This window comes from Heloderma suspectum, chromosome 6 (genome assembly GCF_057233095.1).
Source record: "Heloderma suspectum isolate Gila_16-S chromosome 6, 16-S_ref, whole genome shotgun sequence".
NCBI lineage: Eukaryota > Metazoa > Chordata > Lepidosauria > Squamata > Helodermatidae > Heloderma > Heloderma suspectum.
Window position 1 is genome coordinate 89,765,699 of NC_139463.1, and position 23,115 is coordinate 89,788,813.

General features: G+C 43.9%; 1 protein-coding gene across 1 annotated transcript; it reads right to left on the minus strand.

Moving 5' to 3' along the window:
* Nucleotides 1-642: 642 nt before the first annotated feature.
* On the minus strand, nucleotides 643-16,768 carry LOC146341775 (vomeronasal type-2 receptor 26-like). Its single transcript, XM_084807668.1, has 4 exons — nucleotides 16,481-16,768; nucleotides 6,994-7,221; nucleotides 3,506-3,632; nucleotides 643-1,541 (listed from the first exon to the last, which is right to left on the minus strand). The coding sequence occupies exons 1-4, from the start codon at nucleotides 16,766-16,768 to the stop codon at nucleotides 643-645; spliced, it is 1,542 nt and encodes a 513-aa protein (XP_084663794.1).
* Nucleotides 16,769-23,115: the final 6,347 nt, after the last annotated feature.

Sequence of the window (23,115 nt, forward strand, 5' to 3'; positions counted from 1 at the left end):
CAAGCCTTGAAAAAATAAGTGAAACAGATTGATGCAGAGAACATGGAGTGTGTGTGTGTGTGTGTGTGTGTGTGTTTGAATCATATGAAATATACAACATGCAAGACATAAACAGATCAATATCATCATTGAGAGAGATAAATCTAGGACATGATTACTGATGAACTGAACAATATTCACCAGGTTGTCTGGTTGGGGTTTTTTTTGTTTGTTTTTTTGCCACCATCTGAGGAATTACATCTAGAAATTTGGTAAGAGAGGGAGGTTGGGTTTTTTTTTTAATGCTATCATGAGAAAGCACAAGGCTTCTATCAAAGCAACATTGAAAACATATGGAATGTGGATTTAGCCAGAGGAAGTATCTCTCACTCCCCCTGTAGCCTGTGGCATAAATGTGTAGCAGGTGTGTAGTCACCAGCCAAGTCCTTCCGCTGACAGTTATGAGGGAGCAACCCAGAGTGATCTCAGTAGAACTTATGGATTAATAAGAATGGAATCTGATTCCCTGTTTCTCAATACAATGGGCCAGGTTTCGCTGAGAAGTAGGGGCAATATTTTTCCTTCATATGCAACACAGACTAATGCTTCATACATTATGGAAAATGAAGGTTGATTCTCACATTCTTCCAATGCTTTTCTCCTTCATTTTGCTCTTTTTATTTGCTCTTTGATGTTTAAGTGAGGTCTCAATAGTATAATGTAGCATTTGGGGAAAAATATGCAAGCCAGTAAGCCGGCACTGGAAGTTAGGATAGAGAAGATCTCCACGGCGACCAGATATTTCCCTTTGGTACTCAGATAGGCTGGAACAAAAGAGAGCCAAACACTGCAAAAGACCAACATGCTGAAAGTGATAAATTTGGCCTCATTGAAACTGTCTGGCAACTTTCTGGCTGGAAAAGCGACTGTGAAGGTAACAATGGCCAGAAAGCACATGTAGCCCAGGACAGTGTAGAACATGGTGACTGAGCCTTCATTGCACTCTGCTACAATTTCCCCATTCAGTGAATGCATGTCCATATCAGGGAATGAAGGACAAGTGCTTAGCCAACTCACGCAAAGGCCTGTTTGAATAGAGGAGCAGGACATGACTATCAAATTGGCCAACCTGTTCCCTACCCATTTCCTCATTCTGGATCCTGGATTGGTTGCCATGAATGCCAGAACCACAGTGATGGTTTTTGCCAAAAGAGCAGAAAGGGCAACTGAGAAGATGATGCCAAAAGCTGTTTGCCGGAGAAGACAGGTCATCCTCTTTGGCTCTCCAATGAACAGCAAGGAGCAGAGGAAGCAAAGAAGGAGAGAGATGAGGAGGATGTAGGTGAGGGTCCGGTTGTTGGCTTTGACTATGGGAGTGTCCTGGTGCTTCACGAAGTTTCCAAGTATCAAAGCTGTGATCACAGCAAAAGCAACAGCGGATAAGGACAACAAAATCCCCAAAGGTTCCTGATGGGAGAGATAGCTTATAACCTTGGGAATGCATTGATTCTGCTCTACGTTTGAATAGTGATCTCCTGAACATTCAGTGCAGGAATCCATATCTGAAAAGGAAAAAGTAGATTTTTTTTTATATGAGAGAAAGACAGCTGATGCAATCTAGGAAGACAGTAGGGGCCTTAAAGCAAAAGTGTAGCATGGTTCAAAGATCATATCCTTATTAGGGATGTACGAAAGTCACTTACCTTTTTGCAGCTTGGCTTCGCGGTGGGGGGGAGGTGCTTCGCTTCTCCCCCCGAAGTTCAGGCGAGGGGGGGGAGGCGTCCCGCCTTGCCCGGCTGAAATTCAGGCTGGGGAGAAGCGCCCCGTCTCTCCGGCCGCGAAACAAAAAGTTAAAAAAAAAACACCCCGTTATAGGCTACGTAACGATTAACGTAGCCTATCACGGCTAGATTTCCAAAGTCAGCCGTGATAGGCTATGTTAATCATCACGTAGCCTATCACGGGGGTTTGGGGTTTTTTTACTTTATTTTGTAATGGCGGCGGCGGCAGCCGGTCGGAAGACCGGCCGCTGTCCCTGCCGAACCGCTGCTGAACCACCGCCGGGACCCGCCGCCGAGAAGGACATTCGCAGGAGGTAAGTCCCATCCCGGGGGGGGGGGCGGAGAATTTCACTGCCAATTTCCGGGGGCCGAATGTGTTGGCATTTGGCCTCACCTAGATTCATGGAGAAATTCTCAGAAATTCTCCACCATCCCTAAATCAGACAACCCTGCCCACATTCATCTGTATTTATTAGCAGTGTGCGAAGGGGTGATTCGTGGGGCGGTGGGAGGTGGGAAATCCTAACCTGGCCAGCTCCGCTCTGCGGCAACACTGCAGAGCTGCCAGCAGGGTGCATTCACAGGCGTGCGAAGTCTGCAGTCACAAATGGTGGCAGCTACGGCGGCCGCCATTTGCATTCCTGCTTTTTTGCCATGATAGGCTACGTACATATTTACGTAGCTTATCATGGCAAAAAGCAGGGACGCAAATGGCAAATGGCCACACTTTTCGCCCCTGTCTTTCATCATGATAGGCTACGTAAATGTTTACATAGCCTATCATGGCAAAAAAACAGGAATGCAAATATAGCCGCCGCCATTTGAGTTCCCTTTTTTTGCCGTGATAGGCTACATAAATACTTAGATAGCCTATCACGGCCTCTGCAGGGACACAAATATACGTAGCCTATCACGGCAAAAATGGGGAAGCGAATGGCAGCCGCAGATGTGGCCGCCATTTGCAAAGCAGCGCGAATGGCACCAGGTAAGTGCTCTGTTTCGCGATTGCCATTTTATTTCTCAGAAAATGGAGCTGCAAAGCTTGACAAGGTGGCCGGGGTGAGTGCAGGCGATTTGCAGAGTGTGGGTAGGGGACAAGTGGGGGAAGGGGCTTGGCAAGCATGGCTCGGGGGTGCGGGTAGGAGCAGGCTGACTGTATTTATGGACTGAATCAGGCACCCGTGCCATCCCTACATAGCAACCCTGCTTATCCCACATCATATCTCCAGAGAGGGAAATACATTCCAAACACTTCCAGAGTTTACAGCTAAGTTCACTCTCACTGTCATTCTCTATCTTTTGGCTCACAAAAGGTCCTGTCTTGTTTCCCTTTTACACCTAGCTTGTCCATCCCCCTGGTTGGAGTGGGTGCATAAGAATTAGTTGTCTTCTTGAACTATCTCTAAGCCCTCCTGGGAATTTTTTTCTTTAAATTCCATTACAAAAGGTGTGCCAGGAAACTTACCAAGGACTATTCAGGAAGACTTTTAGTCATTCTGGCCCCAGTGACCTGCTCCTTTCAAGTTCCACACCAGCATAGAACATGTCTTCCTGCCTGCCTACCTGTCTATCATCTTTTCATCAATAAGTGTATAAAACGTTCAGAGACACAGATGTTCAAGGATCAGTAACCTGTTCCTACTCCTTCCAAACCAAAGACCATGCCAACTTTCATTATACCAGTTTTGCATGATATTGTATGATATGTAGCATGCTTGATACGTGTGCAGATCTATGACATTTACCCTTCTGATAAGAAATCTTCCCTTGAGGACATGGGGCACAATCATAACAGCAAAATGGCTCCCCTTCCTTCTTTTTCCTGATGTAACCAGGATGGCAGTTGTCATTACACAGAGAAATGGGCAGCACCTAATCAAAAACATTGGTAGAGAGTGGTTAGGTCTAAGATAAAGCTTTTTTGAGAGTTGTGGTTTCACTTGTGGGTGTAAAGAAAGAAATGTGGTATTCTAAATCGGGAAGATTAATACTTGTAGAGTGTTGGAGGTAATAAAATTTCTAAGCAGGTGACATACAAAAGTATCCAAAGACTATCAAAATATGGCGTTAATATAAACAAATAAAAAGAAACAATAAAATGGGGAAGTGGTATGATAAGAAATATCAAAACAAGGAAAGCTTGTTTCATCAGCATACTGCCCTTGACCACCCAATGACCACCTCCATTTGCATCATATTGATCTCCTACCACATTGGGGATAAAATAGTGTGCTCTGAGGCTCCTCAGCTCCCATGTCATGGGTCTGGTTTGTTTTGTTTTCTCAAAATTGTGACCATGGGAATGACCGGTCCTTGCAGACTGTCCAGGATATGTCAGGGCATCTTGGAGAGCATGGAGGGAGTGCAAGTGAGGGCAGGGGCTCAAGGCAACCAAGATAATTGTCCTAGTGTCAGGGTGGAAACTGAGCCCATAGAGCCCCAGAGCAGTTCTGATTCTGAGGAAGAACAGCAATGCGTGGGAGAGGAGCTCGCTCATCTCTCACAAGCACAGCAGCTGGCAGAGATTCCTCCTGCCAGCATTCCTGAGAGAGATAGTGACCCTGGCAGTAAGAGAGCAGTGGAGGGGGGCTTGCCGGATGCTCAGCACAGACACAGGGAGCAGGGACAGATGGAGGGCACCAAAAAGAGACTCTCTGCTTGTTTGGCCCTAAAACAACAGTCGCGTCCCAAGGACCCAAGGGTAAGAGGGAGGATCTCTCCATAGCCCAGAGTTCAGAGTCTTCCCACACTTCTCCTTCAAACAGACACCAACTGCCTTTCCTGGAGCTTAGGCTATTCTGCTATCTACCCCAGTGCAGTTCCTTGTTTAGTCGCTAGTGACTAGTATCTATAAGAGTCATTAAGTAATAAAGGAATAAAGCCTTGGAAAGAATCCTCGTCATCTGTTTCTTGAGTAGGGATGTACGAAAGTCACTTACCTTTTTGCAGTTTGGATTCGCGGTGGGGGGAGGCACTCCATCCCTCCCCCCAGAATTCTCCCTGGGCTGGCTCCGCTTCATGGTGGCTCCATGGAGCTGCCAGCCAGGGCTGTCAGCAGCTGGAGTTTCAGCCACGGAAGGGCTGCTGTGGAAGCCAAAGGCAGCCTCCGTTGCGGCTGCCATTTGCATCCTGCGAAGCTGCCGTGAAAGGCTACGTAAGTATCTACATAGCATATCACGGCAAGCCAAAAAAAGAAAAAAAAAACAGCGTATGGAAATGGCAGTGGCTACGGTGGCCGCCATTTGTGTTCCCTATTTTTAGCCATTTTAGCCTACGTAAATATTCACGTAGGCTATTATGGTGGGGGGTGAGGGGAACGCAAATAGCGGCGCCATTGGGGGGGGCTTCGTTCCGCCTCAGATTTCGGGGGCTGAATGCACTGGCATTCGGCCTCACCGAGATCCATGGCGGAATTCTCTGACATCCCTAGTCTTGAGTTGGCGATTGGAGGGGACTGTAAGAGGCAGCTAGGGCGCTCCTGACACCTAGAGTTCTCCAACACCACATGTGAAATTACCTTTGTTAGCCCAGCCAGGTGGGCCATTGGGCAGCATGCTGTGAAGTCCCCAACAGCATCCAGAACCTGTCTATTTGTCCCAATGCAAGGTGTAGGCCATCACAGCCCACAGCAGGGTGATGGATTTTCCTGGTGACCACCAACGAACAGTAATAGATTATGGAGACCACCCCCAGCCCTCATGCTTTTTTTTTTTTCAGTACTGTATGTGTTTGTGTATCCCCAGCATCAGAACTGTGTCTGTGGTACTCCTTACCATATGTAAATTACCTTTCTGTTGTGCCAGTGAGTATATGTGTTAGGTGCATGTATGTGCTAGGATTGAGCCAAAACAGCCATCCCTGTTGGGCTGGAAATTGGGAGACTTCCTTTTGGCTTTGTTGTTGTTGTTGTAATCCAACAAACATATGCCTGCATGAAACAAACTATGATTTGCAAGAGTGATCATGGCACGCATTGCATTTATCATACATATATACTTTTGGCAGCACACATACATCAGCACTACAAGCAAGGAGACAATCCTCAGGGGGAACAAATATTTGAACATTCTTGAAGAAAGCCTGAACTGGCCAAGCAGTTCAAGAAGCGTGTGTGTGTGTGTGCGTGTGTTAGAGACAGAGGCCAAGACGCACATACACACAGAAAGAGAGAGAGAGAGAAACTGAGGTGGGTGGTGTGTGGACAAGGTTATGTAGAGGTGTTATGGAAGACAGAAGCACTCTGTCTGAATCTGAAGCCCTATTCCTTGATTCACCTGACTGTGTGCAAGCCTGCAAGGCTGATATAGGCACAGGGATGTGGGCACAGACATACTGTCTGGCTTCCAGTTAATCCTTCAGAATTGTGAACAAATGCCCTAAAAAGACTGTGCAAGCAAGCACAAAACTTTTGGGCAATGAAAAATGGAGTCACAGTGAACTGGTTCACATTGAGACAATAGGAGAGGGTGGTTAATGGTTTAATCTCCATGTACGCACCCCCTCCCTCACTGGAGCCCCAGTCTGTGTATAATTTGTAGCCTGACATTGTGGGATCACATCCCATAACTGAAGAAATCAGCGCTGATCACAGAATGCCATTGATTTCCTCTGCAAAACCCTTTGAAAACACTGATGTACTTGCAGCATTCTAGTTTCAGAATGACACTGAGCATGCATGAGATAACTTTGCCAGCATTTGCTGCCCTGGGTTATAATGGGACAGGAAAACCTTAATATTTTTAAGCTACTGCTCAGAACATCATCAAACCAATGAAAACACACCTCTTCAACAAGCATGAGGAAAGGAGTTTTCACCAAATGGGAAAGAATGATAAGCCACACTGGAACTGGAGGAAAAAAAATAAATACATGTGCCAGTTTTAAGCACTGTTTAACAAACTGTACCAGTGACCGCCTTAACAGATTTATTTGAATGTTTGTGCAATTGTAGACTGCATAAGGTAGAACATGGAAACCAGGTTTTTAGTTATCAGCTCAAGTGGTGTCATTTTCATAATCAATACAATTTTGAGGTTATAGTGGTGGAACGTGTGTGTGTGTGTGTGACTCACCTCAACTAAAGGGGCACTCCCTGCCTCTTTAATTCCTTTTGTGGTTCTATTGTTGCCTCCTACCTATGTATGCTGAACATGACAGGTGATGTAAAATAGTTGTAAACAAACAAACAAATGGACCATTTGTGCTACGTTTTGCATGCTTTTTCCGGTCTCACCTGGTTGAATGTCCTAGGCCACACAATATTTTTATCACGGACTGCTAACTTTTTTCCAGGAGGAGCTTGTGGATTGAACATTCCCACTTCAACTCTCACAAAAGATTGATTTGGGAAAATTATCCAGTTTGTAACATCAAATCCTGTGACAGCATCTCCATTTTCATCAAACTGCACTGTCTCTCCTGCACTGTTGTTGCATGAGATGCCCCTTAGAAAGGGATGGAGCTACATTCAAAGAGGAAAAGATACGAAGCAAACTATTTTCACAATTACATTGACAAGTACCTAGCGTAGATATGTTGAGATTACTTTGGGTATGTCTCACTCTTGCTTCCTGAATGTTTTACCCCAGTGGAGGGATGGACTGTCCAGGTCCTCCAGGTCCCCGCTGCACCTCTGCCCCTATTTGAGGGGCTGCTGGATCCATTCACAACCTGCTTGCTGAGCTGCCCGCACCGATCCGGAGCTGTCTGCAAGCACCCATTATTCCCGCAGTGGCCATTTGAAAACAAAATGGAGACTTGGGAACTTCCACAAATGTAATATTGCACAAATGGCAGAAGTAAAGGCCCCATCTATGCACAGACCACAAATTATGCAGCCGAGTTTCCCGCATTTGGGGAAATGGCCCATTTACACCTCTATTGCAAAAGAGCCACCACGGCATCGTCCGGTGCTTGCGGACAGCTCAGGATAGGTGAGGCGGCTGTACAAGGGGGAGTGCAAGTGTGGGCAGGGGCTCAGCAGGCTCAGTGGGCATGGTCTGGGGGCAGGAGTGAGGTGGAGGCCATCGGAATCCGGGACTGAGTTGGGCACCCACTCCAGCCCAAGGATTAAATTAAATCAATCTCAGTGTGTATGTCCAAGGCAACCAGGGTACTAGTCCCAGGGTTCTCCAACTGCACACGTGAGACCTCCACAGCCAGCTCAGGCAGGCAGGCCCTTGGGCAGATGCTGGGAAGTCCCCAACAACATCCACAATCTGCCAGCTGGGGAGCAGCGCTATCCCTGCCTCAGCATTCTGCGGCTTGACAGATGCAAAACGTTTCCCTTGAGAAAAGTTTTCTGCCCCAGTTCCTAACCCGGTATTTGTGGAAAGTCATTTTGGTTAAAGGAAGACTGAGACATATCAAAAAAAAATAACAGCCCAGTTCTAAGCATATTTCATAATGAGTCACACAGATTTCAACCTGATGGGTCTTTTAAACAGCTTGAAGCTACCCTGTTTCGACAGCAGATTAATGGAAGTTAGCAGACCCTTGACATTCTGCATTAGGCCTACCTGGACACTAAGCCCTCCTCCAGCTTCCCCTGCCAAATAAGGCAAGGTGCATGTCTGCCAAAAAAGAGGGGGGACCTTCCAGTGGTGGCGCCCTGTCTGTGGAACACCCTTCCCAGACAGGCTCTGCCGGTGCCTATGTTATGGTCCTCTGAGAACTAGGTGAAAACCTTTTTTTAATTTTCCCAGGCATTTTAAGAAGTGTTTTAGTGCTTTTAGATCACTGCCTTTTCTTGCTGCTGGTTTTACTTTGGCTACATGGACTGGAGTGTTTCTTTTTAGGATTTGTGAACAATATTTTTCTTATATATCTAGGAAACAACAAGAAGGCAGAAAAACAACAACCAAAGATAACATAACAATGAAAACACACTGAGAACTATCCCCTAACAACTGGGGCACAGTGGATTGCTGCCAGAAACTTGGTGACACAATTGATATACTACTGAAACTGCTACTAGTGCTACTACCACTACTACTACTATGTGAGCTGGCTACATAATCTCTGTTTAGCTGAGTCATACTAGTCCTAGGGTTCTCCAACTGCACACGTGAGACCTCCATGACATGAAACACTAGCAGTTCTCTCTTTCCTTGAATCAAAAGTAAATCCTGAGGGTTCCCCCTCCCCAATATTGCCAAATTGTCTTTTGTCCCCCCACCTCCCACTGTGTAAGTGTCTGGCGAGTGGCAGTTAACAAGAATGATAGCAAGTCTTTACATTTAATCATTCCATTAGATCCTTCATATAATGATAATGCCCTTGCCCCCTTCTGTACCATTAACATTGCTTATTCTAGTCCTGTAAAAGTTCTAAGAGCATATGTCTGTATGTGAGGCTCTTTGCGGAAGTGAGATAGCTGTAGTTTGTGTAGCCATCCTATGCCTAAGTCAGCTCGGAGCTCTTCTATTGATTTTAGTTTATCCTGGGAATAAAAGTCCCTCACCCAAAAATATCCCTTCTTTTCCTGTTCGGGAATCCTAGTTATGACAGTTGTATCCTGATTATCTGGGTGAGAGGAGACCACACCAGGGACAAGACAGCTTACCCCTTTTTCCAGATCATGAACATAGTTTTGGTCTTTGGTTTTTAATATTGTTTATCTCCTTCATTTGTATGGATTGAAAAGGCAAAGCCCACATGTTCTTCTCCCAGACATATCCAGTGTTTGTTTGCCTTCATAATGGTGAAGTGGAGATGCCACAATTGGAAAGCATACTAGTTCTGGGAGTCCCCAACCTCCTCCGCTCCGCCTGGGTTTTTTTGTAATACAGTGTTAATGCCAGGCAAGGTGCTTTGGCTTGAAAACAAATGAATTAGCTTAGATGCCAAGATATTAAAATCTTTAGCTGGAGGTGGATGGGGAAAGCCTGAAACAATAATTTTAAGAAAGGAATCACGGATATTTGAGTTGCAGCAATTCAACCTAAAATTGACAGGTTCACTTTGCACCATTTGTTTAGGTCCCTGGTCATAGTTTTTTCTATAAGAAAGCCATAATTTATTTTAAATAATTTGCTAATTTTTCTGGGGATATGAATTCCCAGGTATCTGAAGGAAGTTCTGCAAATTGGAGTTCCCAAAGCATGGCTAATAAAATATTGATGATTGGGCTGAACATTGCATGACATGATAGCGGATTTTGATTGATTGATTGATTGATTGATTGCATTTATACCCTGCCTTTTTTCCTCTTGCAAGGAACCCAAGGCAGCTTACATTATCCTCCTCCTCTCCATTTTATCCTCACAACAACAGCCGTGTGAGGTGGGTTGGGCTGAGAGTCTGTGACTGGCCCAAAGTCACCCAGTGAGCTTCCATGGCTGAGTGGGGACTAGAACCCGGATCTCCCAGCTCCCAGTCCATCACTCTTGCCACTACACCACGCTGGCTTATTACTATTAAACTAGATGTCTTCCAGGTTTTGGGGGATCTTCTCCCTGGCAGATCTTAGAAAAAAGCTGAGCAACCCTAGGAATCAATAGATCATATATATATATATATATATATATATATATATATATATACACACACACACGTACACACACATACACACATACACACACATACATACATACACATACATACACACTTCCAAATGTCCCAGGAGGACCAGAATCTCTATTATATTTCAAATGTTTGATGGCTTGCTCAACCTCCTCTAGTGATATCTCTCTGTTCAACAGTTTTGGTTGGCTTTTGTTAAATGGAGCAATGCCACTGTTCTTCCAATACTTATTTATAAGGTCCACACTTGGGGAGGTTGTATGATGTAGCTGAACATAAAAAATCTGCAAAGAGGAAGTTGATTTGCATATGATCAAATTTTAAGGTGCCATTATTTCTACTTATGGAAAATATTTTAGATTTCATTTGTTTCATTTTAAGCCCTCTAGCCAGCATTTTTGAATGCTTGTTACCAAAGGAGTAGTATTTTTGTTTTAGGTATAAGAGGGATTTGGCAATGCCTGTGGGATCTAAACTTTCCAGTTCTTTTGTTTTTGTTTGCAAGTCCCTAATACTTTTGCAGACCACTTTGTGTATGCTTTGATTCCATGGCTGCTATGTCATTTAATAAGTCCCACTTAATCAGGTCCATATGTTTCTTTAATTTTGCACTTTAAATGATGCAGACCCCTCCAATTGTAGCCTTCGTGGCATCCCAGATTATTTTAGAGCTGAGCCGGGTATATTATTTAAGTTCAAATATCCTGTAACAGACACCTTGACAGCTAAAGTGGGAAGTTTTTTGGTCAGAAGACCTAGATCTAAATGTCATATTTGCAGTATGGCCCTTAAGAATTTAGTAACAGGTATGTTTCAATTGCAGCACGGTCTGACAATATTTTGGGGAGAATGTTGGAATGAGTGAGGTTGGGGATCCATGAGGGAGGGACCAGAATACACTCTAAACTGGAGAAAGGAAAATAAGAGAAATCCCCAATTCCCAGATTTAAACATTTCCAGGAAACTATCGAACAGAAACTTTGTAATGGAAGGAGCAAAGTCTTTGCTCCCTGACTGTGTTCCAAGTGGTAGCTGGGCTTCCTGTTCCTATCCATACCACTTACTACATTCAAATCACCTGCTATGACCAGATCCCACACTGCAAACTGAGCTTTCCTTGGCCAAAAAAGAATATTGGTACACATTAGGTGCCTATATTGCAGCTAATGTGATGGGTTTACCTATTTTTCCCACCCAAAATAAATATTGTCCCTCTGAGTCCCTTTTTATCTTATCTGCCCCTAAACTCACATGTTTTGCTATAACAATAGCAACCCCTCTGGCATGGCTTATCAATAGCACTCCTTATTGGGCACCGTCATGTAGGGATGTTAGAGAAATCCGCCATGGATTCAAATGAGGCTGGCTTCTTTGCAATCCAGCCTCAGGAATCCACGGCGGATTAGCCCCACTTCCTCCTCTCCTGGAGGATTCCGCGCGGGACGGCATGGCTGCTTGTTGCACCTGGAGCTGTTCACCACTTCGCCAATTGCCAATTCTTTAAAAAAATGGACACATAGCCTTATACACAAGATTCACAGCTCTATTTTGCATATCAGTCTATGGGTACATCCTGCCGATTGCAATTTTTTTTAAAAAAAATGGTGATCAGCTCAGAGATGAAGGGCTCTGGTTGATTCAGGTAAGCAGCCCTTGGCTCTGCAGAATCCTCATGGAGTGGAACTGCTCTGCGAGGATTCTGGGGGGAGGAACGGATTGCCTCCCTCCCCCCAGAAGATTCCCCACTAGAAAGGATGGTGGGGAATCCATACATCCATACCATCATATTAATGAGTTAAAGTTCTCCCTCCCTCCCTCCCTCTCTCTCTCTGATTCTCCTGCCTTAAACGTTTCTTGTAAAAAGGTGATGGAAAGCCACCGAGCCCGAAGGTGGACAGAGACCCTCCACCTCTTTATCACATCACCCAATACCAAATGTGGAGAGTAATTAACCATAGGTCAATCATATTCCTAACAGGATTAATTGTGGAGCTGAAAGCTCCATAGCATTGTAATATAGACTATATGTGTCTTGATTCCTTTAACAATAAACATACTGCTTTTGACTGAAAATACCTGCCAGACCAGCACATTCCAGGGCTCCAGCTTTCTTCCAGACCTCCGTAATTTGTGTTTGGATGTGGTTACATGCATGGAATGTAGAGCATGTGCCACAGCAAGGGCTGCATTGTACACATTATAGCTGTGACCGGTCATACCCATTTCAAAGAAAGTTCCAGGAAGGCTCTCCAGTTTCTCTTCTCCACTGCAGTCTTTCTTGAATACTCCACTCTCAAAGGTTTTTTTCAATGAACAATTGAAGGTCTTCTCCCAGAATACCTTGATGAAGCCATCTTCTTTGGCCCAGGAAGGATTTACACTCTGAAGAAATTGCCTGAATCCTAATGGTTCCTTTGAGTGAACTGCAAAGGATAGCATGCCATGGAGGGATTGTATATCACGACCCACTGCAGTGGTGCTTTCTGTGAAATCCCAGTGTGTTGTCATAATCCACACCTTACTCATAGGTGAACCCAGCACTGCTCTCTGAAGAAACAAGCTTATTTTAATTAATGATGGACTTGCCGTATCAGCAAGAAACACATTGGCTTTGGTTTCCATGAAAACTGAATTTTCATCCCATTCATTATGCTGCAACCTTTCCTTTTCTCTTTGTTTTTTGAAGACTTGGAATTTTTTTATAAAGGCAACACAGATGCCTCCCTGTGAAAGCATTGGCAGTAATTTCTGCAAACGCTGTTCTCCATGGATACTACCAGTAGTAAAGACCCCAATCCATGTCCATTTGAAATGCACAAGTAACTGGACAATCCCTCTGTACTGATGAGCATCGTTTGGGACCATCTGGTATAAATACCAGAATAGAGATTTGTCACCCCATGCTGGGGAAAAAGGTCCAGTAGTGAGCTGAAATAGAACGTAGATGTATTTTATGAATGGACAATTAACTGGACAATCCCCATATATTGATGAGCCTCATTTGGGACTATCTTGGATAAAGAATGGAAGCCATGGGAGGGAAATGTTTTTGTTTTAATATTTTTGTACAGTTTCTAGCATAGCTGTTTCTTCCATGTCTTATGAACATTATTGATCTAATATAACTTTTACTTAGTGACATTTAGAGACATTTAGGAATGCTCCAAGTTATGCTTAGTTTCCCAACATATGGCTACCATCATTATATCATGGAATGTGAAGGAACTGTGCATTCTTAGCATTTCAGGTTTTATGCTATTGATTTTTGTGTTTCAGGGCTTGTTCTGATTAGATTGGGGGTCTGTGGTGGAGGTAGGGTTGGATTTGGCATCTAAGTGCCAGCCCTCCCCCAAATGACCCTTCAGAGAGCAGCAGGTGATGGGGACACTGGGAAGCAGACCCTGCATCCGAACCCGGGCAGGCATCAACCTGGAATGCTACTTGTACAGCATCCTTTCTTCTTATTTTATAAAGTTTTGGAATTGGGGGGCAGCCGACAGGGCAGGTGCTCATGTTACTAATTTTCCATTGAAAATAATAATAATAATAATAATAATAATAATAATAATAATAATAATTTACAACAAACTGGAGCGTATTCCCAAATAAATGTGTCTAGCAACAGGGTAGCAGAAGCAAAGTCCATTGTTACCCATGCTGTGATAGTGCTATGGTTAAATGAGTGTAACATGCAAAACTGCACAGGCTCAGAATACTTGTTTTTGTCAGGGCTGGTAAATAGGGTTTTGTGTTGGTTTTCTTTGCTCTAACATACCAGAAATGTAGAACCAGTTGTGAAGTATGGAATGGCGAGGAGGGAAGAAGAGATATGTTAGCTGTGTGCTGATTAACCATCATAGGTGTCAAAACAACCACCACCACCACCACCACACACACACACACACACACACACACACACAACTTCCCATGCATAAGAACACTAAGTCCAGGGTTTAAAATTAGGTAGTTGCACCACTGGTTGGGGGTTGGTACTGTGCTGCCTATGAGCACCAGTGTGTGGCCTGACAGCTTCTGTGGTGCCCACAAAGCAGGCCCAAATTTAATTGAAAGGATTGATTTAAAATATCTTTGAAGCAGCTGGGAATGTCTCAAAGTGAGATGAGGGCTTCTCGGCACTGCCGTCTTTATTTCCCAGGAATGCAGGGAGAGAGCCGTGGGGAGAGAGCCATGGGGATAGAGGACTTTTGGGGATAAGGGGTCCGTGCCTCTGTGTGTCTGTGTGTGTGTGAATGAATGGATGGGTTCATCTGTGATGTGTGTGGAAGAGAGAGAGAGAGGGGGGGAAGGAGAGAGAGAGAGAGAGAGAGAGAGAGAGAGAATGTGTATGGGTGCTGATCCAGCATAAGGGAGAGAGCATGTACAGATGTGTATGGGTTGTGATCTGGTGTGTGTATGTGAGAGAGAGACAGAGAGAAACAGAGACAGATAGAGAGAAAGAGAGAGAGAGAGAGAGAGAGAGAGATTGTTCACACAACACGCTAGCCCACACTCAGTGGTTCAGTGGGTTCTTGTTGAACCGAGGGATGTTTGTTGTCTGAACCCAGGACATCTTCTGCAGGGTGGCTTGTTAACCATGCCATGTGGCTTTTAAACCACCTTGAACAACCCAAAAATGAACCATGTGTTCTCAAGGTGGCTTTTTCAAGAAAAATATGCCACACTGCATGGTTAACAAGTCACTCTGCAGAAAATGTGCTGGGTTCAGTCAACACTCTAACTCATGGTTCAACGAACAGCCTATGGTTCAAAAACAGCCCTCTCTCAATCATTAAGTGTGGATTAGGGTGTTGTGCAAACCAAGTCAGAGTTTCTACGTAGTTATCCAGGGTGTGAGAGAAAAAGGAAAATGGGAAATGGATGGCAGAGTGAGATCAGGAAAAAAAGGAAGGAATAGGTGTTTGTTGGCTCAGAGAAAATTTCACTCCAAGGAGTTCTTCTGTATGTTGGGACTCAGATCTCACTTTGTACTCACAAAGGACAAGGAAAAGACCTTTATTTGTTCTTTGTGGCTAGTCAGGCCAATGGCAGGCATTTTAAGGTGGTACCCAGGACAGCTTTTCAAACGACAAAGTATGCTCACAGGAAAAAAAAAGTTGACAGACCTGTGTCAGATGCTGTAGCAGTCGAGGAATGTAGCTCTAAAACCCATATGTGAGAGAAACATATTTCAGCCTTCCCCAACATGTTGTGATCCAGATATTTTGGACTACAACTCCCAGCATTCCTAATGATTTGCCATGCTTGACAAGGCTGATGAGTGCTGAAGTCCAAAACATCTGGAGTTGTCTTATTACACAGTATTTACTAAAGTTCCTAATTAGACCCCAGCATTAGGGAATACTCGATCAGGTACAGTATCTTTAACTTCTGCCACCAAAATAGTCCATAGTTGAAAGAAACTCAGTAATCTGGTCCCTATGACTTAGGGATAGGGCTAAAAACACCACTACAGGAAAATAAAAATAAAAATGAAAACACAATTAAGATCTTTATTGAGGGAAATAATTCACACAATATTAGGTTGAGATTGCATAATGATTGTTAAAGAAATATGCTTGGTTACCATTCCTAATATGTAGGAGATTCTAGGTTCTTGTGCTGGGGGAACTGCAAGCAATACTCAGCCTTCTGAATCCTGCACGTATGGGGAAGAGGAGAACTGCCACAGTCAAATGTCTTCCAAACTGTGCCTGCCATGGCTCTTCCTCCAGCTATGGAGACTTGCAGGCAAATGCCAGCTACAGAGTCAGTCTCTCCCTTTCTCTCTTCTCCAGTAACTCAGTGGGTTGCAGTGCACAAACATCAGCTAAACCAGCCTCTCTCCCACTCTGTGGGGTGCTGGGGTCAAATCTCAAATGCCTACTGCTGCCAAAGACTCAGCTTCTGCCTAACTGTCTCTTCTCTCTGAGGCACAGTGGTCAAATACCAGAGGAAACTGGCAGCTATGGGAGTCACATTGGTGAAATGCCAAATGTCAACACTTGATTTCTTTGCCTCGGGTTCTCTCTCATCTTTGGGACCAAATACCAATTAAACAGTCACTTATTTTGCCTTGTAGAAATAGTGACTGCCTATCTTGTCTGCCTACAGCTCTAAAGCTTTGCATAAATGCTTCAAAAGGCCTGTTATTTCTGCCATTTTGGAATGGAGATACCTACTCATGTCTACAAACCTACCTGTGGAGTCTTGTAATTCTCCAAGATTGTGGCAATCTCAAGAGAGATGAGAGGGTACATTCCCCCAATGATGGCTATCAAATTGTTCTGCACATCACACTTGTAGTTCGGGTAGAATCTATGCAGTGTAGAAAGCAGACCAAGGGTGCCCATCTTAGTTATCTGTGGGTTGTAGTAGCTCTCATAGATGTGAAACCCAATTGTGACATTAGGTAAGACTGTGGGATTTTCATTTATCTCCTTTATAGCGAACACCAAGGCTAAGATATGCTGGTAGTTCTTTGCCATAACACTGCAGTAAAAGATACATACCATGTAATAAACCAATAAGGACAGCTGAAGCATCTTAGACAATTTCTTACAGCCATGATTATCTCTGATGGGACACTGTTGCTCTCCTGAATTATATGTAGAAGCAGAAGCACTCTTTGGCCTGGCTTAATGTTTTACCCTCTAAACTCTTCACTGGAAAATATTCCTAAACATAGGTAAAGATGTTGCCCTTGCAACAATGTTGAAGTGGAATCTGTAATAAATGCTTTGTTCAATTGCTGTTACTATCAGGGGGTCAGATATGCCCTGATACTTCTAATTACTCAATCTCTTATGCGAATCTTACTCAAAGAATCCAACAGATGAATTACCGAGCGATTTGCTAAAATTTTGAACATTTCTATTTTAGCTAGATAATCTATGGCACTGTGACTTAATTTTATGATGTGGAACAACATCTTTCATTGTTATGCATTTTTGTATCTTTTGCTGGTGGTCAGTTGACTGGAAATAAAGGATTCCTTCCTTCCTTCATTTAGTATACAACATTGCATGACATTATTTCAGCTCTGCTGCTCCTGGAATTCTTCCTGCAATAACACAGTCCCTAGTATAACCTCTCCCAAATATAGTCAAAACTGATTAATTAAACCACTTGCACCATAGAAAATATGTATGAAACAAAACAAAAAACAAAAACTTGAGTTGACATCCACTTTTCATTTACAGTTCTTGGGAGATCATCATCTTGTTAAATGATTTCCTTTAATGCTTTCTTGGAATGATGTTCCCCTCCTAGATAACCTCAAAACATGGCTTTGGTGACTTATCATGTGATTGTTGTTGTTGTTGCTGTTGTTGTTGTTGTTGTTGTTGTGTTGTGCTGTATTTTATGATGACAAGCAAAGATGTCAAGTTTGAAACTAGTTAACAGAGGGTAATACATTTAAACTCCTCCTCCTTTACTTTACAATAGAGATCGGCAAAACAGCAAAACATGAGCTTGCCAGAATTATTCGAATTCCACCTCAAAGCTCATTCTGACCTGAGTTCATATCAAATTGCGAACTTTTTTTTTTCTTCTAGCATGAAAATGTACAGACTTCTACAGATTGTTTCTGAGTAAGGGTGTACAGAACTCACCTCCGAGTCCGCCAGGGGTCTGTGGGGTGGGGAGGCGATCCGTTCCTCCCCCCAGAATCCTCCCCGGCCAGTCTTCAGACACAAATGGCATCCAGCATAGTGGATGCCATTTGCATCCTTGCCTTTTGCCGTGATAGGCTATGTAAAGATTTACATAGCCTATCATGGTAAAAGGCAAGGATGAAAATGGCATCCACTACGCCAGATGCTATTTGCATCCGAAGACAGGCAGCAGTGGATGGAACAGGCAGGAGTGGATGGCAGCAGACAGCCAGCAGCAGGTAGGATCTGTTCCTCATCGATTCCCCCGGGTGGTGGAGGTGCGTCTTCCATTCCACCACGGACTCCAGCAGGGCAGATAGATTCTTAGAATCTAGCCTCATTGGAGTCTGTGGCGGAATTCTCTGCCATCCCTATTTCTGAGTGTGTGTTTGCTCCAGAAAATGCAAACTGAGTAAATCCTAGTTTAAAAAAAAAATACTGAAAGAAATTTCTCATACACCCCTACGTTGCAAAGAAAAACTAACATTGGTTGCTCTTCTCAATTATGTAGAGCAGCAGTATTCTACATTGCATGACATTCTTTGAGATCTCTAATCCCCCTTGAATGCTGCCTGTAAGAATATTGTCCCTAGTATAATCCCCCCTAAGAAAGTCACTGCTGATTTTGTTGGCCCCTTGCACCATAGAAAATCCCTGTGAAATAAGAACGGAGTGTGGGGACTGACATCCCCCCGTGCTGTAATGAATCTGTAAGGTCAACATCTTTTAAACAGCTGCCTTTATGTTGTCTTGGCATGTATTTTCTGCCCCAGGTAAGTTGGAAACATAATGGGGTTTTCTTATTATAGGTTTTTGAGATCCACAGAGTACTTGGATGAGGTTCAAACAACACTGGGGGAAAGAATATATATTCTTTGATATATATATATATATATATATATATATATGGAAATGACAACAGCAGCTTTGCTCTCAAGTCTGATCATTTCAGTTAAGGGAGAGAGAGAGACAAAAAAAAAAAACACCACTGTACAAAATAATGTTAGTATGGTGTATTAGGTTATAATAATGTACCATGCTAATATTACTTTATATTAATTCAGATATGTAGCTTGAATAGCAAGGAATACACCAAATTCTGAGATTTTAACACAAGAGATTTTGTTTGTATTGGGACAGGCTGAAAACAAATAGCATCATATTTTCATACTGACGAATTCGGTTAGTTCCTTTTCTTACACCATACTTTTCACCATACTTTTCACCATATTTGCAGTATTTGGGACAGTCAACAACTTATTTCCTTCATTAGGGTTGTTTTATTGCTGGAAGCAAATCCCATCAGCATCTTGGTATCAGGTGGTATTTTCTGGAAGAAAATGCCAACCAGGTTCCTCCACCCACCAGATTTGTGTTGGATACAAGACTGCAAACAATTGTTGCTTCATAGAATTAGACACTCTTGTGAAACAAAGGAAGTTATTTTAGGTGTTTGTTACAAATAGAAATTGAAATAGGTTGATGGTTGAGGTCTTCTACAGAGCCTCTGCTCTCTTGGTAAGTTCCTCATAGAGTAACCTCATTGGCAACCTCTGTCTCTCCAGACGCTCTAGCCTTCAACTCCCATCAGCCCAGCCAGCATAGCCAATGGTGAGAGATGATGGGAGTTGTAGATCAAATCATCTGGAGGGCCACAAGTTGCCTCACCCAGCCATAAAGTGGGCTAACTTCAGCAAAGCTGGCAAAGAAGTCCTCTGGGGATGCTTCTCATGCAGACCAGTTGGTCAGATGCAATCTCAGTGGTGGAACTGGTTGAAATGAATGAGTTCTGAGATTGCTATAGGAGGTTCTGTACGACAGGCAGGACTGTAATGCACATTGCCATGTCACCACTCTGCATTTCCTTCTATCAAAGAGTACATAGCCAAAGCCATGTGGAAACGGTAGCTATTTAGTCCTCTGAACATATGTGCCAGCTGGTTTAATACCATCTACATAACAGTTAGCATTTCTAAAGTAATTTAGAGTGTTTGCATCTGCTTCATATACATTGTCCAAGGAATCCTTAAAACAATCCTGTTATATAAATTAGATCCGGACACCAACTTAAAAGCCTTTAAAACAGGATTTAATTAATTTAGAAGGCAATTCTATTCCCCCTAGATAGCATCGGGGGGGGGGGGAGGGGCAGGATTGTTTGGTTTCTGGGAGCCAAGGCCAGAAACAGGGGTTTGACCTCAGAGGCCAGAAACTGCACTCCCCTTCCCCCTCATAGCCCGCGTGGTTCTGGCTACATCCCTGTACACCAAAGGGAGCACAGGGATGGGAAAAATGGGGCAGTCCCGAGGTGGGGAAGAGAGTTAGTTATCTCAGAAGACCCTTGGATGAATGGGGTGGGGTTTTTTCCAGGGACACAGCTGGATTGAGAGAGAATCCACACACACACACACACACACAATGGAAGAATATAATTCTTCATATTCCCTGGTATGTTTATTCCTCATTTTGTCCATTCCCTGAGCATGTGCAGAGTATGTGTTTTATTCCAACAAAGAGAAGCTTGCTAATCTTTCCCTTCATGCTGCATTTGTACAAGTGTGACTGCTTCAGAAAGATCTTTCAGTTATACTGTCTCTTTTTCATGAGTTTTTCATAACAGAAGTGTGGTGTGGTGGTTAGAGACCAGCCCAAAGTCACCCAGTGAGATAACTAACAGGAGGTTTGATCATGAGCTGGATGTGGAAATACAAAGCTGAGCTGGGGGAAAGTGGGGTGCTGTATGTGTAGGAGTAAGTCGCATTGAACTCAATAAGACTTACTTCTGAGTAGACGTGCACAGAGTTGGTTCTCCTCTCCATTTTAGCCTCACAATGTCAACAGCAGTGCTGGATGTGGAAATATAAAGCCTGGCAGGGAGAATAATACCTCATGCAGGGCTCCAGGACCAGGCCAGCATAGTCATTTTTAAAGTTTTTTTCTTTCTTTAAAACAGCATTGCTTTAAACAAAGAGTGCAACACTCAGGCACACCTAGGACAGCCTTCTTTTGGGAAGCCCCTACAAGGAAGAGGATTTATTTTGGCTGAAAATAATTACTGCACATCTCAGGGCAGGGGAAAAAATAAGTAAATATCTACAAAAAAATAGCAATTATTACAGAAGTTATGCAGACACACGGAGATGGCTGGGCACTGGAATTATGGTTGTCAGTACAGATTTATCTTCATAATTTTTGGAGCAGAAAAAAAAATAGGAGAATTCTGGGGGCTTGTGAAGGGTGGAAAGGAGCACAGGCTGCAAACTGCGGAAGTCAAGCGGCACTGAAAGTACACAATTCATACTACCCTAGCTTGAACAAGCACAGCCAGTGAATGCATGCTAAGTGAGGGAAGAAGCCTACACCTCATAGTCTTCAAACCCCGAGGATAACAAATGATGCAAAGGTGAATTGTGCATTTCTAGCGATGCGAAAAACATGCACGTTTTGGAAGGATGACTTCCATGAGATCATGGATTCTAGGGATGTACGAAAGGTACTTACCTTTTGTGGATTATGTTTATGGTGGGGGGGAGGCGTTCTGTCCCTCCCCCCGGAATCCTCGCCAGGAGGGGAGGCGCTCCGTTCCTCCCCCCCGCCCGGAACGCTGGCCGGCCGGCTGTGCTCCGCAGCTATTCTGCAGAGCCGCCGGCCGGCTCCGCCAGCAGCCGGACATCCGGCCGCTGGCTAGCAGGGATGCAAATGGTAGCGGCCATAGCTGCCGCCGTTTGCGTCCCTGCAGTCAGCCATGATAGGCTATGTAAATGTTTACGTAGCCTATCACGGCTGACTTAAAAAAAAAACGCGCGTACACAAATGGCGGTGGCCATGGCCACCGCCATTTGTGTTCCTTATTTTGGCACGTCTTAGTCTACGTAAACATTTACGTAGACTAAGACAGCAAAAATAAGGGGAACGCAAATAGCATAGCGTCTACGCTATTTGCGTTCCCCTTATTTTCGCTGTCTTAGTCTACGTAAATCTTTACGTAGCCTATCACATTTTTTTTTTTTTAAACTGGAAATGGCGGTGGCAGCAGCTGGTCGGAAGACTGGCCGCCACTGTCACCGCCGCCGAACCACCGCCGGAGCCGCTGCCGGAGCCACCGCTGGAGCTGCCGCCACCAGGAAGATCCACCCAAGGTAAGTCTCGTCCCGGGGGGGGCGGGGGAGCAGGCCATTCCACCACCGATTTCAGGGGGCTGAATGCACTGGCATTCGGCCTCCCCAAGATCTGTGGCGGAATTTTCGTACATCCCTAATGGATTCAGGGAACGTATTGGCAATACTGAGAACATACACAAACTTTAGCTAGGAAATGAACAGAGTAGACTTTAGTGCCAAAACAAAGGTGAATAATCAGACGTATCAGATATGAATTTGTTACTAAGCCAGAATAAGGAATTCTTAGCAATGAACAAACTAAATAATTGAAAACCCAAATGTAGCCTTTATACCACTTCTCTTATTGAAACCTAATTGAAGGTGCTGAAGCATTCTGTGGGTTGAGTAGCTCTTCTTGGTTATCATGGTATAAGCAAGAAAACAGAAGGAGCATCCAGAGTAGATTATAAAAGAAAAGAAATGGGTTCTCAGGATGTAAAAATAAATTTATTGTAGGAAGCCAGTAGGTGATGCCAGTAGACTGACACAGGAGAAAAAAAATTTGGTGAAAAAATTCTGCAGACATTTTTCTTTATCTACTGAAGAAGGCCTAAAAATAAGAAACATGGCAGAAATGCATTGGGCTTCCTATAGTCAATTTATTTTTGCATCCTGAGAACCTGTTTTTGGTTTTTGTGATCTATTATGGTATAAGCAAAGGAAACGATAGGGGTAGAGAAGTACTTACATGAGTTCCTTCATGAATATTGAAAATGGCTTTTCACTGAAAGATTTAAGAGGGTACCAGAAAGAGAACATAGAAGCAATCTCTCCAATGACGAGGTCTCCCCGTTGATAAAACTCATGCCGACTAGTTATGTGGTCAATCACTCTGCATTCACGGGAAGGAGTCTTCATGCTAAGGTGAACAGAATCTGTCTTGCACACAAAGTGAGGCAGCAGCACAAGAAACCCCACCAAAACCCCCACCATTTGGAGGACAGAAGGTCCCATTTAGAGACACATTCCCCTATTTTCCTCAAGAGCATTTGGTGTTTTAGAATCGCCTGTGTATAC

Excerpts from the sequence above, each read along its gene's own strand:
- LOC146341775 (XM_084807668.1), bottom strand. The coding sequence starts at position 16,768 with ATGGCAAAGAACTACCAGCATATCTTAGCCTTGGTGTTCGCTATAAAG. Across the intron at positions 7,222-16,480 it reads AGAATTACAAGACTCCACAG|CTCCATCCCTTTCTAAGGGG; the intron begins GTAGGTTTGTAG and ends CTTTGAATGTAG. Across the intron at positions 3,633-6,993 it reads GGCCTAGGACATTCAACCAG|GTGCTGCCCATTTCTCTGTG; the intron begins GTGAGACCGGAA and ends GTTTTTGATTAG.